The sequence below is a fragment of the Pelodiscus sinensis genome, chromosome 17, assembly GCF_049634645.1.
Source record: "Pelodiscus sinensis isolate JC-2024 chromosome 17, ASM4963464v1, whole genome shotgun sequence".
NCBI lineage: Eukaryota > Metazoa > Chordata > Testudines > Trionychidae > Pelodiscus > Pelodiscus sinensis.
In genome coordinates, this window is record NC_134727.1 from 24823267 (window position 1) to 24841012 (window position 17746).

Consider the following 17746-nt stretch of genomic DNA (forward strand, 5'->3'; position numbering starts at 1 on the left):
GGTGGCGCATGCTCCCAAAGTTACAGAGTTTTGTTGCAAATAGCTTCGTTGCAATGGGCACTCCTAGATTTCGCTGTTAACTTTTCATGTCAAGTTACGTTCCTAGGTTTGGAAATGGACATCTCTGAATGGGCTTTTCAGTGTGAGTTTGCCTTTAGAATGACGAAACCATATACAGAGCCAGTTAAGTGCCATGGACTGGAATAGAGAGAGATTAAATTTGGCTTTGTTCAGCAGTGTACCAGGAATGTCCGGCTGTGGGGCAGGAAATGACCCGCAAGCTCAAAGCTGAACAGGAAGGAAGACATGCATGAATGTTTTCAGCCCCGTTGTAGCGAGGCCACTGCTACTGAAGATCCAAAAGAAACAGGACAGAAAATGAAATTGTCTTGGGACCAAACTGTCCCTTGACAAACATCCCCAACAATGCTGTTGCCCTCAAGGAGATTGCATGGAATGGAATCAGGGCAAAAGCTGGCCCTATTCCAATTTTATGTTCTTAACCTTAAGGAACACACTCAGACAACCAGAATTTAGATTATATTTTATTTAATGAAAACTACAAAAGATAACTTGCCTCTCAAAATCAGGCAGTCAAGTCACAGTTTGTGATAGAAATAGGAAGGTGCTGCTGCTTTTTTTTTCTGTTTTTGGTCCTACCACGCAATGAAAACCTTCCTTATGTTACTTAGGCAGGATTAATAAATAACATTTATTTATTAAGTCCCTCCATCAACTAGCCCTAAAGATGCATGGAAAGCCATATGAATAGTTTTCTATTCTGATACAGTGCATTGGTTTTTAATCCCAATTTCAAAATTTACTACATCATTGCAATCAGGCAAACCACCGTGATCAATCTGTAAGGAGATCTGTGGTTTAAACTAGTATCAAATGCAGCATTCAGTTTGTGGTAGCCCTTGCCTTGCCATACAACTCCTTCATATGTTCCAATGGTTGTCAAATGCACTCATACTTGCACCTCTCACTTACATTGTCATCTCCTTGCTATTCAATTTTTGGTACATTTAGCACCATGTTTTTGCAAGTTTAAAAGAAATCTGGCTTATGCACGCGTGCACACATTCACAGAGATGACATTGCCACAGTGCTTAAAATGTTGACAGTGTAACAGAACATTTCTAAAACTAAATCGGTTAATTCAGCTATTAAGAGCTATGAGACTGCACAACATAGCTGAGGGAGATGCTTCACATAAGACAAGCAAAAAGAGATGAGCAGGACAAGGTATGCCAGGAAACCTCATCCTGCATTAAAAAGAGTGCTGCTGCAAAGCTAGAGTGAGGTTCTGGTAAATTCTCTATTCGTTTCAGGGTGATAATTACATCCATGTCTCTGCTTAGCCCACCCCATTTCTACCTTGGCACAACTGAGAGTGAATGGGACAGGGACATCACTCTCATGAGCCATGCTTAGCCTTACGTGCACTCATGAAGGCAGGCAACTAACTTTCATACTAGGCCACAGCTTGCAGGATCAAGGTCTAATCTGTTTTCCCTTCAGTATTCTTCTGTTTACACTTTCAAACTAGTATACAAAAAAAATCACTTAAGTGCTGGCCCCCATTTTAAAATAAAGTAACAATTACCCTATGAGGACTTGTCCTTTAGAAAATGTGCCAAGCTGCATTAAACCAATCTCAGATAAAAGAAGTCAGTTTAATGGCCTCACAGTGGCAAGTGATAGTTAAGGCAAAGAACCAAATGTTTTTTTAAATGTATGTCTGAAAAGTTTGAAAAAAAGAGAGATGGTTTGCATGCTACAGTATGAACAAAATTCACTTGCACCACATAATCTGGGGAAGTCAGCTGCAAAGCCCATGGGATTCTTTCCATTGGTTGCAATGGAATCTGGCTCCGTCCCTAAAGGCTTGATTCTGAAAGATGCCAGAGTACTGGGAGCATCTTTTGAGTTTGAGAGCAGGACCCAAGTAAAACTGGATGTTCCTAAAGTGAGGCTTAGGCTGTGCTCATAACACATTTTTATTCACTATTAAGAAGTTTGGTCCCAGTATTTCAGTAGACCCTAATAGTCCATGCAATGGGAGCTCCCTTCCACACAAGGCAACTCACCCACAGCTGTTCATATTATGGAAATAGCCTGTCATGGAGAGCAATGTTCCAGTCTGAGTGGAAAGGCTGTAGTCACAATGCAGGTATGCTGGGAGAAAGCCTAAATAATAGCTGCTCAAGGAATGTGGTTCCATCAGATCCTCTAGGCCCCATCTGCTGAATTTAGATCCCTGAGTTATATGACTTCAGCCTTCCATTGCCGTTAAGGTTTCTACCTAGTTTTATGCTCAGAGCATACAAAAATGGTGGGGGAAGTAGCAACCATTGTTGTATGATGCAATTAAAAGAGGGCAAATTAATGATTTTGGCCTTGCTCGATCAAAAACAAGGAATGCTTTCATTTGACAGTATTTAGCATTCCACTCATCTGATCTATTGGCAATTGCATTTGTTAGTTCCTAACAATTATGGCCTCCTCTAGTTAATTTCAGCTGGCTGTAATGGAGGACAAGGAAAACTACTTTCTTCTTGCCTCAGATTATTGATTGAGCCAGTGATGCTGATCCTTCCACCATCTGGAACACCATCCTCATTGTATAGGTTCCTGAATCCATCATAGAACTCATCTGTCTCCATGGTGTCTTCATGAATTTTGATGGAAGTAGGTGGGAAAGTTGCTGGAACTGGCTGACTCACAGTGACTCTTGAACGTATTCGACTTGAATTTTTCACTTCAGTGTAACAGTTGGGTAACTTTTCCTTGGGATGGGCTTGGATGGCTTGGTTGGCAGGATTAAAGATATAAACAGCATTGGATGGCTGTAAATGCATTAGCTGCTGATCCACAAGCTCTTTACAGTGGATGAATTTGATGCTGCTAACCTGTAATGAAAGAAACAGAACCAGTTTTCTTCAGTTTGTTAAATTATTCTGTCCTCTAGTCAAAGCTTTAACTGATGTCCAATTTTAAGTAAGCTCAGCGAAAAGAAAAAAAACCTGTATCAAATGTTACAGTATGTAAGGCTTACAATAATAGCTTAGCATTGACAGAGCTTCTCACGAGAAGCTCTCAAAACATGTTACAAAAGGTGGGTAAAAATTATGACTCCAGTGTTACTGATGAGGAAACTAGACTGTTGAGTGTTCAGTGACCGATTACCCCACACTTACATCATAAGCAAATGGCAAAGCTGAGAACAGATTCTAGGGTTTTTTACTCCCAAACTAGCTCCATACTCACTGCACATGTTCCTAATGAGCACCCACGTGTTCTGTAAATCAGAGCAAATGTCTCTATTTCAAGACAAACAGGAAATGCCCAGGAAGTAGGGTGTGGCCTTTATCTTGCCAGATCTTCAAAAGAATATTTTTAGCTGAAGTAAATGCACAGAAAGATCCTGGCATTCCTAGATGATATAATGGGGTAGATTTTCAAGCACACTCAGCACCCAGCAGTTCCCACTGAGCACAATGGAGATCCTCTTCTTCTTTGGGAGCAAATGGAAATTAATCTGTCTTGAAAATTGGGTCTAATATGATCAACCCCCCCTTTCACAGTAACAAACCCTCATCACTAATTGCAGTCACTCTCTCCTCCAGGAGTATCTAATTCCTATTAACACGAAAGGGGTTGGTATCAAATGGAGACTAGACCCTGACATACACATGCACTCCTGAGAAGTACATTAAAAACGTGCAATGTTGGTTGTAAATACGCCGCAAGCTTTATTAATTTTTCTGTGTGCTGGCCTCAGATTTGTGGTTTGAGGCCATTTTGACTCCTACCTGTGCTTTCTTTAGCAGATCAGTAATAACAGGAAACCAATCAGGAGTCAGCCTCTCCAACTCTAAGGTGATGATCACCAAAGCCAATGTGGAGCCCTTAAACTGCAATAGTTGGTGGCATGCCATACAGTGCTGTAGCTGTTTGGTCAAGAACGCAACATGGCGGGAAGGATTCATCTGAGGCAGCCCATTTAGTAGATGGGGCCAGTTGGACATCACCATGGCATGGAACTGGAGAGAAGATAAATATATACATGCAAATATATATATATATATATATAAAGCAAAGGTCAACAGTGTACGTTTCATATGTTATTGACCAGAAGTGCAAACTAATTTCAATCCACATCAGGAAGTGTAGAGATATTTTTTTCCCCTGTTACCACGTGTTACTTGGTTTGTGTTGTACTTGCCAACCATCAAACTGTTTTAAAGCTTATAATGAATGTAAAGGTCTGTGTTTTCTAACAAATTCTGACGTCACTGCATTATCCTGATTGCCAGCATAGGAGGTTTGAATTTGACTCGTATAGTTAAAAAAGAAAAGTGGCATTCAAGCCAGCAGATAGGAGTAAAATCAGCTTCTGTTTCCTCATCATAGGAAATTCATAGTCCAAGCACCTGCCTATGATAGGTGGTTTTCAAACAATCAGCAGCTTAATATGGTTTAAATAGCCATCCATTACCATAAAATGAAAGAGTCCAGGATATGTTCATATCACGTGATTTTTGCCTTATTAAGCACATGATCGTTTCTTTAAGAAAAGTGTAATTGTTTCTATAAAGTGTTTAGCAAATAATGTGACTAAGTGCCAGATCAGTATGGTCTAATTGCCTAAAGCAAGGATCAAGTTTCAGTGGGGGAAAGAGATGGCTTAAGAGGACCTGCGCGTGCAATGTAGCAAAAACTCTGACAGCTTTCTATGTACAGTATTAATAGAATGGAAATAGTTAGAAATATTTTTGCAGTGTGTATTTAAAATAAAAATGGAGTATAGTTGTGCTGCACAGGAATCTTTTTAAAGTTCATTTTAGTTGTCCTTTAAAAATGGGGGTCTGGTTGAATAATTTTTAAACAAAAAAAAGATTTTGAATAGCAGAGTGTTTAAAAGAAATCAACATTTTTCACTGTAACGTTCTTCAAAAGACTTGCAGATGGCTAAGAATGTGTGGCTTAAAAGTCACTGTGGAGGAGTGTGAGCGTGTGCACGTGCATCTATGTTTTCTAGTCTTACTTGGTAAAAGTGCTGTTTCCTTAAAAGAGAAACAAAACTAGTTCAGACTTTTGCAAAATTCTTAGTGCTTACAATGTTTAAGAAATCCATAGGTGTTGCTGTATAAAGATCCCAGTGAAGTTTATCTAGTATAATTCTTTCCATTCTCAAAATCTCAGCTGGAGAGCATTTACAACCACTCTGCACTGCAAGCTTCTTCACTGATGGCATTACCTGTGAAAATTGAAAATAATAATAATTAATAAAGAAACCACCTTCCTACAAGAGGTTGTTTGTGACCTTTTTTGTCTTTGCATGCAAAGGGGTTTGTTTAACATATGGGTGCCTTGAGGTGCCAAGAAATGTTTAAATTCACATTACCCAATGTCAATTCTAAATACCGTTCAACAACACCAAGAGGGAACATGAGCCTGTTTAATGTTAGAGATTCAAGAGCACTGCTTCCCCAGCCTTATTATTTTGCTCTTGTGACAGTCTTGCTGAAGCCTCCAGCTAGTCTGTTTCTCAGTGCTTTTTCTTTATTTGTGGTTCTCTTATTTCCTGTGGCCAGTGACTCAACTTCTCCTGTATACTGGGAAAATATTGCAAAGCACAACCTTACGGTATGTATTGGGTGAAGACTCATGCACATTTCTGCAGAGTGTTTCAAGGATGTTGACATTTTCAAGGAGAAACTCACTTCTGAGTCCAACATTTAGAATACTGTGTTCTTCTATTTCATGACCTTTAGAAAGGCCTTGATCTCAGAGCTCTTCTCTTTTCGTTATAGTTTCAAAAAGAAAAGCTATGGGCACATTTAGTTAATAAAGAGGTGAGGATGCAGTTTTATGCTCTTTAACGGCAATTTTGAGCTATCATTAAAAGTCTTCGATTTTTTTTTAACTCTTAATCTAAATTTAAAATGCAATTTATCCAAAATGTTTGAAATGATTTTGAGGTGTCCTTTCAACATGCTGCAAGCGGGTATGTGTGCAGTTGCTGATTTTAGTGTTTAACAAACCAACTGGGAATCAATCCATGAGTATCTGGCCCAAACTACAGTGATTTAATGCAACAGAAGTTGAGCCATATCTTCTGCCCTCATTCTAACCTTCCTTTGAAGAAGGAAGGCCTGTCTTGGCTTCCTTATCCTCCAAATTTCCCATCTCAGCAACACAAGTGAAGGACAGATCTTCAATAATATACATCTTTCATTCAAGGAACTCATGACACTTCCCAAAAGTTGGTTATACAATATCAAGGCAGGAAGTGTGTCACTACTCCCACTTTACAGGTTAGCTAATAGCAGACGCTAAGCAGGCAACAGCCCGGAAACATGAATAACTTCCTTGAATGACAAGAAATTGATTTACTGAAATAAAACTTACGGACCTCATCTTCTTCGTTGGTTTTTGCTGCAAGGACGAGGCAGGTAATTGCTATGCACCGAAGGTATTTTACTTGTGCCTGAAGAAGAAAGAGCAAGACACTGAACATAGAAGATGATGTTCTCAATGAAAATAAACAATGGTCATTCAGATAGAGAGGCCCAAATCTTCACCTAGGCTGCGTCTAGACTGCATCCCTTTTCCGTAAAAGGGATGCAAATTAGACACATCGCAATTGCAAATGAAGCGGGGATTTAAATCCCCCCCGCTTCATTTGCATAAACATGGCTGCCGCTTTTTTCCGGCTCGGAGCTTTGCCGGAAAAAAGCGCCAGTCTAGATGGGATCTTTCGGAAAATAAAGCCTTTTCCGAAAGATCCCTTACTCGGAATAAAGGATCTTTCGGAAAAGGCTTTATTTTCCGAAAGATCCCAGTCTAGACTGGCGCTTTTTTCCGGCAAAGCTCCGAGTCGGGAAAAAGCGGCAGCCATGTTTATGCAAATGAAGTGGGGGCGATTTAAATCCCTGCTTCATTTGCAACTGCGATGTGTCTAATTTGCATCCCTTTTACGGAAAAGTGATGCAGTCTAGGCACAGCCCATTGGTTTGCATTAAATCTGCTTGGACCTACGTTGTAGTTTCTATTAATAAAGGATAATATGATGCTTAAATCCCAGAAGCATAGGATTGGAAGAGACTTCAGGAGGTCATAGAATCCAACCCCCTGCTAAAAGCACAACCAATCCCAACTAAATCTTCCCAGCCAGGGCTTTGCCAAGCCAGGACTTAAAAACCTCTTGGGATGGAGATTCCACCACCTCCCTAGGGAACCCATTCCAGTGCTTCACCACCCTCCTACTGAAATAGTTTTCCCTAATGTCCAACTTAGACCTCCCCCCACAACTTGGGACCATTGCTCCTCATTCTGTCATCTGACACCACTGAGAACAGCGTCTCCCCAACCTCTTTAGAATCCCCCTTCAAGTAGTTAAAAGCTGCTTCATTCTTCTCTTCTATAGACTAAATACAGGCAGTCCCCGGGTTACGTACAAGATAGGGACTATAGGTTTGTTCTTAAGTTGAATTTGTATGTAAGTCGGAACTGGCTCCAGATTCAGCTGCTGCCTCTGAAACTGACCAGGGGCTGACTACAGGAAGCCGGAGGCAGAGTTGCTCTGCCCCCAGCTTCCTGGAATCAGCCTGATCAGTTTCAACAGCTGCTGAATCTGGAGCCTGGGACAGAACAGCTGGGGCGCTGCCCGATAGGTTCCCACAGGACCAACCCGGCAGCACCCCAGCTGCTCTACCCGAGGCGTCCCTCAACAAAAGCCTGGTGGTCTGGGGGGGGGTGCACTAGCTGGACCCCCCCAGCAGACCAGGGAGACCGCGGCTTTGCTCCTGTCCCCCTGGTCTGCTGGCGGCTTTGCTCGGGTGTCCCTGGTCTGCTGGGGGGGGGGGGGGGGGGTCCAGCGGCTTTGCTGGATCCCCCCAGCAGACCAGGGAGACCGGGAGAAGCTTTTCTCGCTCCGGAGGACACGGTCGGCGACCCGCCGCCCGTGAGCTCCGGGGCGAGAAAAGCCCCGTTCGTAAGTGCGGATCCGACATAAGTCGGATCCGCGTAAGTCGGGGACTGCCTGTACGCCCAAATCCCTCAGCTCCTCCCCATAAATTAAACAAAGCAAAGACACAAAAAATGACAATGGAAGGAATCCCCTTCTTCATGCAGGTAACACAGCAATCTGTGCTTAAATCTTGCAATACAACAAGCCCTACTGTACAGTGCTACCAGGCAGAATGTGATGGTTCTATTTATTTATTTACTGTAAATTGGTGGGGACTTAATACTAGGCTTGAACTTTTGCCCGATGTCAATTGTGAATCTAAGTAAAAATACATGAGAGGCACCGGTCGTGCTCACATTGATGGCTATGGGAAATTCTGCCTTTGATTTCAAGGAGAGAGCAATTGGGCCCATAGTTTGTGCAACTATTTTTCACCACTGTTCTACATAAACACTTCATGTTTATAACTACATCTGAAATATAATTCAGGGGAAATCCCTATTTAGGACAGCATGCAAATATGATCTTAAGTTAAGCTCCTGTTTCTGTCCTATTGACTTAAGGTTTAGCTTATGCCTGGCTCAGATTGCTATCTGAGCTCTGTGTTTTCTAGAGGTTCACTATCTGAGTGATTCGAAATACCTGCAGTCCACCTAGATCCATGTACAAACTTAACCCAAATTAGACATTCACAGCAGCCCTCGTTAATAATAAAATAATACAATAAAGCTTCCAAAGAGAATCTCTACCTTTACTGATGCCAATAACCGGTTAAGAATGTTGATAGCCAAGGCAAACGTTTCAGAGCAAAATTGGAACTGGGAGCTTAATTCTGCAATCCAGAGAACTGCATTCTCATAATTTGAGGGAGAGATATCTGTGCCCTGAGATGAAGGAATAAAGTTAAAACACAATTGGTAGCTTGTTAAACAACACACTTTCTTTGGAGGAAGAGGATTTAAAAATCCATCTGTTTAAATGTTCTTATCAACAGCTCAGTTGCACTTTTAGCCCAACAGTGATGATCATTTTGAGGGCGATTGAGTAGTATATCTAGGGGTTCTTACAGCAGCTCCTCGTCTCTCAAATTTGCTTAATCCCTGGACTGTATAGAAGCTAAGTTTGCGACTCTACAGGATATGCTGCAAAGCCTCTTTACCTACTCAGGTTTTTCTTGTGGGGATGTATTCCGAGGGGAGGACAGACTTCTTTTAGTCTTGTTGGTAATGCATTATTGTGGGTGATTTACGGGATGCATTTACATGTTAATGTAAAAGCAACTAGAGTGTGTGAAAGGTGCAGTGTATAAATTAGGGACTGATTCAGATAATAGTGTCCACCATTATCTTGTAGTATATTGATCTTGAATCATCAAATGATAGTACCAGGTTCATTAATAAAATAAATAATGATACCTTGCCTTGATATAGCACTTCCATGAGATGGTGCAGAGAAGGGACATAGCCCGAAATGCTTTTTAAGGGCAATTTTGCACTTTGATCTCAAAGCACTTTACAAATGCAGGTAAGCATTATTATCTCCAGTGACAGACAAGAAAAATGAGCAAGGTTAAGTGGCTTCCCAAGGTAACAGAGTGAGCCAATAGCAGAGCCAGGAATAGAATTTAGTTTCCTGACTACTAACCATTGGATTGCAGAGCAGCCTGTCTTACTCGCATCTGAGTGAAATAGAGGAGTAGGGAATAAAAAAGTGAACAAGCGCTGTAGATTTTAGGATTACTTATATATAGGACCATTGATTTAACACCAAACAGACACCTACACCCTTGTCACCCCATTGCCACTTCCGAGTTCCAGGTTTTGATTTATACAAGGATACTCTCTGCATTTTAGTTTGGACCAATGGTGTTTTACATATTATGCATCTTGTTATTCTAAACTGAAACCTGGATAGACACCGTTCCCATTCCTGCTATCTAGGTCATATAGGGTGTGGACATGTAGATCAGATGGCAGAATTGGGACTGCATTTTGCAGAAAACCTTCTGGCTTCCTAATGCATTTCCAAAGAGAAGAGGAAAGAATACCTTCAGGGTGAAATTCTGAAACACTGGCACCTTCCAAATCCTGGCCTCTCTCGTTAGAGCATTCTCTAGTAGGAAGGGAAGTCCCTGACTCTCAGCATGTCCGGTACACTTCATAGCAATAACTGGAGATGCCAGCTTCCCAGGCAGGTACAGCTGTCTAAACCAATGAAAACAGAAGTATTATAAAACAGTATTACAAGTCCTTAAAACTATATTTTTTCATAGTGATAGTGTAAATGTGTAAACAGTTAACCAATGATCCTGGGCTCATCTGTTAACCGTCACGGTTACACGCAGCTCCTGTCCTCTCATTGCCTCTGTATCAGAAGCAGCAGCACAGGGGTCAGACAGGAACCACATGGCCTCCTCCCTCTTTCTGCTGCCTCTAATATAGAGGCAGCAGCAGGGAGTGGCAGGGGGGAGGGCGGGACAGGCAGCGGATTTGATGCTCATGGGGACCCAGCTTTTAAGCAGGCTCTCCACGAGCACCTCTGGCACCTAATGGGGAGTCAGGTGTGTACCAGCTTTCGTGTAGTCGCATTGCCCCTCCCGCATGCCCCCCGCTACTGCCTCTGATACAGAGTCAGCAGTGTTGGAGGAAGGCAGGTGGCTCTGCCAGAGTTGGTACACATGGGGAGCCACCTTCCCTCCCCTCCCCTGCGTGCAAATGTGCACCCACTGAAAATTTCAGTGGATACACATTTACCGGAATAAATGCATTTTAACATCCCTACCCTAGTTTAAGGTAAATCAGTTCAACGCCTTTTTTGTTTTCACACAAAACCTAAGATGAACACAATTGCTTTTGATGGAGTAATAATCCGAGAGGAAAGAGTGTTGCTTAATACAAGGTAAAACTTTGATTGTAATGTTTAGAATCTAAACTTTACAATTTAGTGCTAGTGACTGAGAACCTGAAATGCTACTGGTGAGCCTGTTTCCATTAATCAAACAGAAAGATGCAAGCCAACAGCCAAGTTAATGAAAAATAAACTAGTTTTTTAAAAACTTTGTTGTTTTAATTTTGGAAGTCATTGATTATACGGATAAGGACATTTGATTTTTTTAAATAAAATTTTAACCTAACAGCATTGCTTTAGATTAGAAAAATCACCACCTCTAACCAAGTATTCCAGGTTAACATGTGCATTATACAGAATAATAAACATGGATCAAAACAGTTATACTTGAGTATCATTGTCAAACTGAAATTAAAGATTTTAAAGCTTACATTTCAGTGTCACTTGAGTACGGGTTAAGCCTCTCTAGTCTGGCATCCTGAGGACCTTGCTGGTGCCAAACCAGAGGATTTGCGGAACCACAGGAGGTCAATATTGTCTAGCAACATTATCAACACTTCTACTGCTTACTGGGCTTTTAGAAGACATGTAGGGGTAAATGAGGGCTAAATAACATCATAGAACACTAAGAGCCAGGACTGGTGGCTGTAAACAAACTTTATGGGACTGCGGGAAACTTGGTCACACCCATGGTAAGTGGACATCCAGCTAACTAAAATCATGCTGGATTATGGATGTTGCTGGTCAGAGAGTGCAGGACTAAAGAGGGTTAACCTGTAGGTGAAAGAAAAGAGCATGAGCACTGGACATAGTGTTTCTCCTAGGGTTCATTTTTACTAATTTTAAGTTCTCTAATTCTTTTCTTTATAAACACTTGTGGCCCCTGGCTCCTCATCTTCGCTTCCAAGAAGCTCCTATCACTATTTTCAGCAGCTCAATTAAGTATTCAAAGCTTCCATGAATTTTCTGGAAAGTACTACACATTTTCCAAGTTGAAACTCCATGAAATGTTTTCCCCTCCCCTGCTAAAGGCAAAAATAATGCACATGACTTTGGCTTTAATTGGCAGTGGGTGTAAAAGAACATCAAAGCTGAAACCTCTAACATTTGACCAAAAGAAGAGTTTGAAAGAAAAACAGTCAGGTCACTTTCTGATACACATTTAACATTTCCCTGTACCTGGTTTAAAAAAAATTAAAAACAATTTTAAAATAGACAACTTATGTGATTAATTTTATTGTGATCATCATCAGGAACAGGAAGCAATTCTTAATATAGAAAAATGAATATTGGCAATATATGTAATTATACTTCCCAAAATACTGTATGTGCCAACTTGGCACTCCAGGGATGCATCAACACTGCACCGCAGCTCAAAATAAGATACACAATTTGTGTATATTATTTTTAAATAGCTTATATAGCTATTGAAATAGCTTTTGTTCTATACAGGACCAAATTTTGAAATAACCCACTATTCTGAAACGTCCCTTACTCCTTGTGGAATGAGTTTTACAGGGATGTCAGAATAGCGAGCCCGTTATATTTTGAAATAACAAACTTGCTGGGAAGATGCAGGATAGCTATTTTGTGATACTCCGGTATACTGAAATAGCGCTGCAGTGTAGATGCAGCCCAAGTGAGTAACAGAAATGATCTCTCACACACACTATGTTTACAATGGTTCTTATTGAAATCCATTTGCCATCTTCTGCCTTTCTTGAAGCACCATGTTCTTTGAAATTGCATGCTACAGTAGGGGAATGGATCAAATGATTCAATTCATTTCCTTCTTTTGCCTCTGGCTCCTTTGTTCCCAGGAAGAGGTGCAGCTGGCAACATTTACCCAAATGGTGCATGAGAATAAGGGAGCATCATTCTGAGACACCATCCTCCACACGGGGCTGACAGCAGTATGACGGGGATGGGACAGGGGAGGCCATATAGATCAGGAATCCCTGGTCATAACTATGGATCCTCAATCACCCTGATGAGGCAGAGCCAATCTCAAGGACATGCTGTGACACATGATGCCCCATTCCCTGAGTGAGAAAAATTCTGGGTCTGGAAGTAGTAGCAATACAATAAGTTTTACTATTAAAAAAAAAAAGTGGAAGGGAGGGAAGCAGTGGGAGCTTGACATGGGAGGGAGAAGAGTGGGCGGCAGGAGTGAGGACTGAAAAAATTAGCACCCATAAGAAATTCTCACCTCTCTAAACATTTGTGAGTCTAGCCAGGGTATGGAGGGAGACATCTCCATAACCCTTTTAGTGTCTAGCTGTGGGCCTCATTGTGTTGCCATGGCTAGCAACTACTGTCTATACTATGCAACCCCCTCCAAAAAGCAGCGATAGCTTTAGAGCAGCATTTATAACCTCCATTCCCAATTTTAACGTGGGTATCGGACTATGGCATGGGTGGGAGTACATACCACAAAGCATGTCTGTTCTTCACACGCCCCTGTCCATTTACCCCCTTCTCCACATATTGGCCAGATGCCCCATTCATATTGCAAGCCATAGGGGGTTGATTGCACATATTAAGATGTAGAGTGGATGCTAAACCCCTGGACAGTTCATGATGGTGACCTGGTGCCAGAGATGCCCCTAGGCCCCCTTCTACACATGACCTCTCATTGTGCTTTAACTCCTATTGCAGGGGTGGGGAAGCTTTTTGGGTCAGGAGCCGTTGACCCACAGAAAAATCAGTCAGGCCCAGGCTAGTAGGTTTTTTGTGCTCCAGCTGCAATGAGGAGACAGCGGATGGGAGGGGGAAAAGAGGGTGGAGCACACAGGATCCCCAATGCTGAGGGGGAGTTCAGAGCCTCAGGGGCTGGATCCAGGCAAGCCTTAGGTCCCCCACTCCTGTCTTATTGGGTTATGGAGCAGCTGATGGGGATGAAAAATCCTAGCTCCCCCCAAGTCGTCTGTGTGTCGGACACCAGCTGCCAGGTCTCCTCTGTGCCCCCCAGTCCCTTTTGTTGGGAGAGCAGCTGCGCCCCTGCTGGGTCGTTTGCGTCTGGCGCTATAACCAGGCCGAGGGGCAGAGGGCAGGAGCGAGGCAGGCAGCGACTCCACCGACCCTCTTTCGTTTTCATTTCGAAAACAAAAGGGGATCATGTGATGGGCGGGCAACTGGCTACAAAAGTCCCCGAATCACTGGCTCTGGGGCCGGGGAGCGGCTGCCCCACGGCAGGGACCAGCCCGAGACCTCGGGGGGAAAGAGTCGGGGGCTGGGCTCAGAGTCGGGGCGCACCGCACGACGCGGAGGTGTGGGGGGGGGTCAGTCCCGCCGAGAGCTGCACCGATGCCCGCCTCTTTCCCGGCTCTTACCTCCCGGGCTCGGCCGCGGCGGCTCTTCTGGATCGCGCTGCCGGGGCATTAGAGAACCCGCTTGCACGGGGAGGGGTTCAGCCCTTCACTCCGCCGCTTCCCCTCCCATTGTGTCCAGCCCCCGTTCCGGCTGCTACTGCAGCCTCAGCTGCAGGAAAAGGCTCGGGCAGTGGGGGTCTCCCCGGAGCATGCTAGAGGGGGCGGCTGCCCCCCGCCCAGCCAGCGGGGAAGACAGCCCTGCCCTGCCCTGCCCTGCCCGGAGGACGGACCGCTGGCTGGGTTACCCAGCGGGGAGAAAGACTCTCTGTTGACAGGCGCAGCGCCTGGGACAGTCCCTGTGGGCGGGCTCTTGCCGCGCCAGGCTCCGCCTCTCCGCTCCTGGGGCTGTACAGCCCGCCCCTCCTCCCCCAAAGGTTCGGGGGAGGGCCGGCCCAGCGGGACAGCTCCCCCTCCCGGGGGCTACGTGAGCAGCTGCATGGAGCGGGCAGGCCCCAGCGTCGGTGCTGACCTCCCAGCTCGCACGCAGCTCTGAAAACAGCCCGCCCGGCTGCAGGCGGGACCGGACCGAGGTCAGCAGTGCAGCAGCCTCTGCGTCTCGGACCGTCCCAGCCTCCTTGGGGCTGCCCTGGGAATTCTCTCTGCCCCAGCTGGAGCTCCCTGCGTGCAGTGAGGGCCTCCGCCGCTCACAACCGGGTAGCCTTTGTTTGGGCTCTGGAGGGCTGCGATGTGAAGGTTTCTCTGCTGAAGCCCGATCCACATTTCGGGAAAAAACAGCAGGCAAGAGCCAAAAGTAAACGCGTTGGTTTGGCAGGCACCAATGTGGAGCGTGGGCTGAGCAGTGCCACTGATCCTCAGGGTTCTGAAACAAAATGCAGGACAATGTAGCACTTTAAAGACTAACAAGATGGTTTATTAGATGATGAGCTTTCGTGGGCCAGACCCACTTCCTCAGATCAAATAGTGGAAGAAAGTAGTCACAACCATATATACCAAAGGATACAATTAAAAAAAAAAGTGAACAAATATGAAAAGGACAAATCACATTGCAGAACAGGAGGGGGATGGGGGGGAGGAAGGAAGGTAAGTGTCTGTGAATTGATGATATTAGAGGTAGGGAGAGTGGGATGTTTGTGAGTTAATGGTATTAGAGGTGATAATTGGGGAAACTATCTTGGTAATGGGTGAGATAGTTCAAATGTTTGTTTAGTCCTTTTTGGAAAGTGTCGAATTTTAACATGAATGACAGTTCAGAGGATTCCCTTTCAAGTGCAGATGTAAAAGGTCTGTGATCATCAATTCACAGACACTTACCTTCCTTCCTCCCCCCCCCCCCCCCCCCCGCATCTCCCTCCTGTTCTGCAATGTGATTTGTCCTTTTCATATTTGTTCACTTTTTTTTTTAATTGTATCCTTTGGTATAGATGGTTGTGACTATTTTCTTCCACTATTTGATCTGAGGAAGTGGGTCTGGCCCACGAAAGTTCATCTAATAAACCATCTTGTTAGTCTTTAAAGTGCTACATTGTCCTGCATTTTGCTTCAGCTATCCCAGACTAACACGGCTACATTTCTATCAGGGTTCTGAAAGTGGGGCACACGGGGTGTTATGTTTTGGGGCATGTCTACACTGCATGGCTAGTTCAGGATACTGGAGGTAACCCGAAATAGCTACCCTGTGTCTACTCAAGCCTCCTGTTATTTTGAAATATTTTTCAAAATAACAGGCATGCTATTTCGCCAACCCGGTAAACCTCATTGCACAAGGGATAAGGAATGGCTCCAAATAGCACGTTATTTCGAAGTTTGGCATTGTGTAGACATGTCAAATTTCAAAATAAGCAATTTCAAGTTTAGGGTGCTGTGTAGATGCACCCTTACATATTTAATAGCAAAGAGCACGTCTACACGGCAGGGCTAAAGTCAAATTCCGCTGCACAACTTCAGCTATGTCATTTGCGCAGCTGAAGTCAAAATAGCTTAATTCAGCTTTTGAGGCTCTTTACACAGCAGGAAATCGAAGGAAAAACACTCTTCCTCTGACTTCCCTTACTCCTCGTGAAATGAGGGTTACAGAACTCGGAGTAAGAAGTCCTCCAGCTCGACATTATTTTGAAATAATGGCTTGGTATGTAGACGTGCATTTTGTTATTTTGAAATAACATCAGTTATTCCAAAATAACATTGCTGTGTAGACGTACCCTTAGGGTGCGTCTACACAGCACTCTTAGATCAAAATGAGCTACGCAATTTGCACTACGCAATGAGTTTACAGGGATGTCGGAATAGTGAGCCCATTATACGATATAACAGGCTTCCTCTTAAGATGTGGACTAGCTATTTTGGGATACCTCTGGTATCCCGAAATAGCTCTGCTTTACTGACTATGTCTTCTGTGATAGGAAACATTGTATTTTATTCCAACTAGCTATAGTCTTTGTTTTACTGTGTTTTATTCGGTCTAATGACACTACTTAATTCTCCTTTTGTGAATAGTTTCTGGTGCTCATTTTCATTTACTAGCATAGCAGGCCCTAACCCAGAAATAAGCAATCCAGACTAGTGAGTGACCCACCATCTCAAAGAGGCTACTACAAGATTGTCCTAACCAAGATGGCGTCTCAGGAGAGGGTACTTTTGCTAACTGTGCTTGCATACCTACAATTTGTGGGTCTAAGTTCACCTGAGATGCTGTAATGCAAGGTTTGTCAATGACATTTTATTATGTAAATACAATAGTATCAATTTAAAAGCCCATCTGAGGCTACATCTTCACTGCCAGTTCTTCCGGCAGAAAATATGCTAATGATAGCATAAGTCGCAATCTCATTAGTGTATTTTCTGCCATTTCTTTTTGCGCAAGGGGTTCTTCCAGGACAGGCATAAGGATCTTACACAAAACGGGGGTTTTGCACAACCTTCCCTTCCCCCCACCCCACTTCTTCTTTTTGTGCAAAAAGTCCTTCATTAGCATATTTTCTGCCGGAAGAACTGGCAGTGAAGACGTAGCCTGAATGTATTGCAGGGCTGGCCTGTTTGCTCAAGCTTTTAAGAAGGAGGAATGATTACGGGAGCGCAGATCGGGGTAAACGGAGGTGAAGAGTTAGCTATTTTTTTGTTAGATTTGAAATTAGGTAAATATTTCTAACTGCTGGAGAAGTGATTTTCTTGAACAACATTCCAGGAGGAGCAGTAGGGGTCAAAAAAACCTAACAGGCTTCCAAGACTGAGCTTGATAAGTTTATAGAGGGTGGAATGATGGAACTACCTGCTATGGCATGTGGCTCTTCTGTGACTGCCAGTAGCAAAAATCCCCAACAGCTGGAGATAGAACCCTAGATGGAGAGGGCTCTGAGTTCCTACAGAAACTTCTTTCTCAGGTATTTGCCTAGAGGGTCTTGTTTACATGCTCAGGGTGTAACATATCTCCATATTTGGGTCAGGAAGGAATTTGCCACTGGATCAGATTGGCAGAGACCATGTTTTTATTTTTATTTTTGTTTTGTTTTTTGTTCCTTCCTCTAATCTACAGCATGAGGCACATGTTACTTTGAAGATTTAAACAAGTGTAAATGGTAAATTCTCTGTG

At 43.5% G+C, this 17746-nt stretch overlaps 1 protein-coding gene across 2 annotated transcripts; it reads right to left on the reverse strand.

Annotated features, from left to right (window-relative positions):
* Nucleotides 1-532: 532 nt before the first annotated feature.
* CCNI2 (cyclin I family member 2) lies at nt 533-14495 on the reverse strand. Of its 2 annotated transcripts, XM_075900346.1 has the most exons (8): nt 14161-14495; nt 11260-11602; nt 10029-10185; nt 8731-8865; nt 6425-6499; nt 5126-5266; nt 3819-4049; nt 533-2915 (listed from the first exon to the last, which is right to left on the reverse strand). In XM_075900346.1, the coding sequence occupies exons 3-8, from the start codon at nt 10140-10142 to the stop codon at nt 2511-2513; spliced, it is 1101 nt and encodes a 366-aa protein (XP_075756461.1). In that variant the 5' UTR covers nt 10143-10185; nt 11260-11602; nt 14161-14495; the 3' UTR covers nt 533-2510. The 2 variants fall into 2 exon arrangements, with proteins under 2 accessions (XP_075756461.1, XP_075756460.1); XM_075900345.1 differs by lacking the exon at nt 11260-11602 and having other exon boundaries at nt 14161-14494.
* Between the last annotated feature and the right edge of the window lie 3251 nt (nt 14496-17746).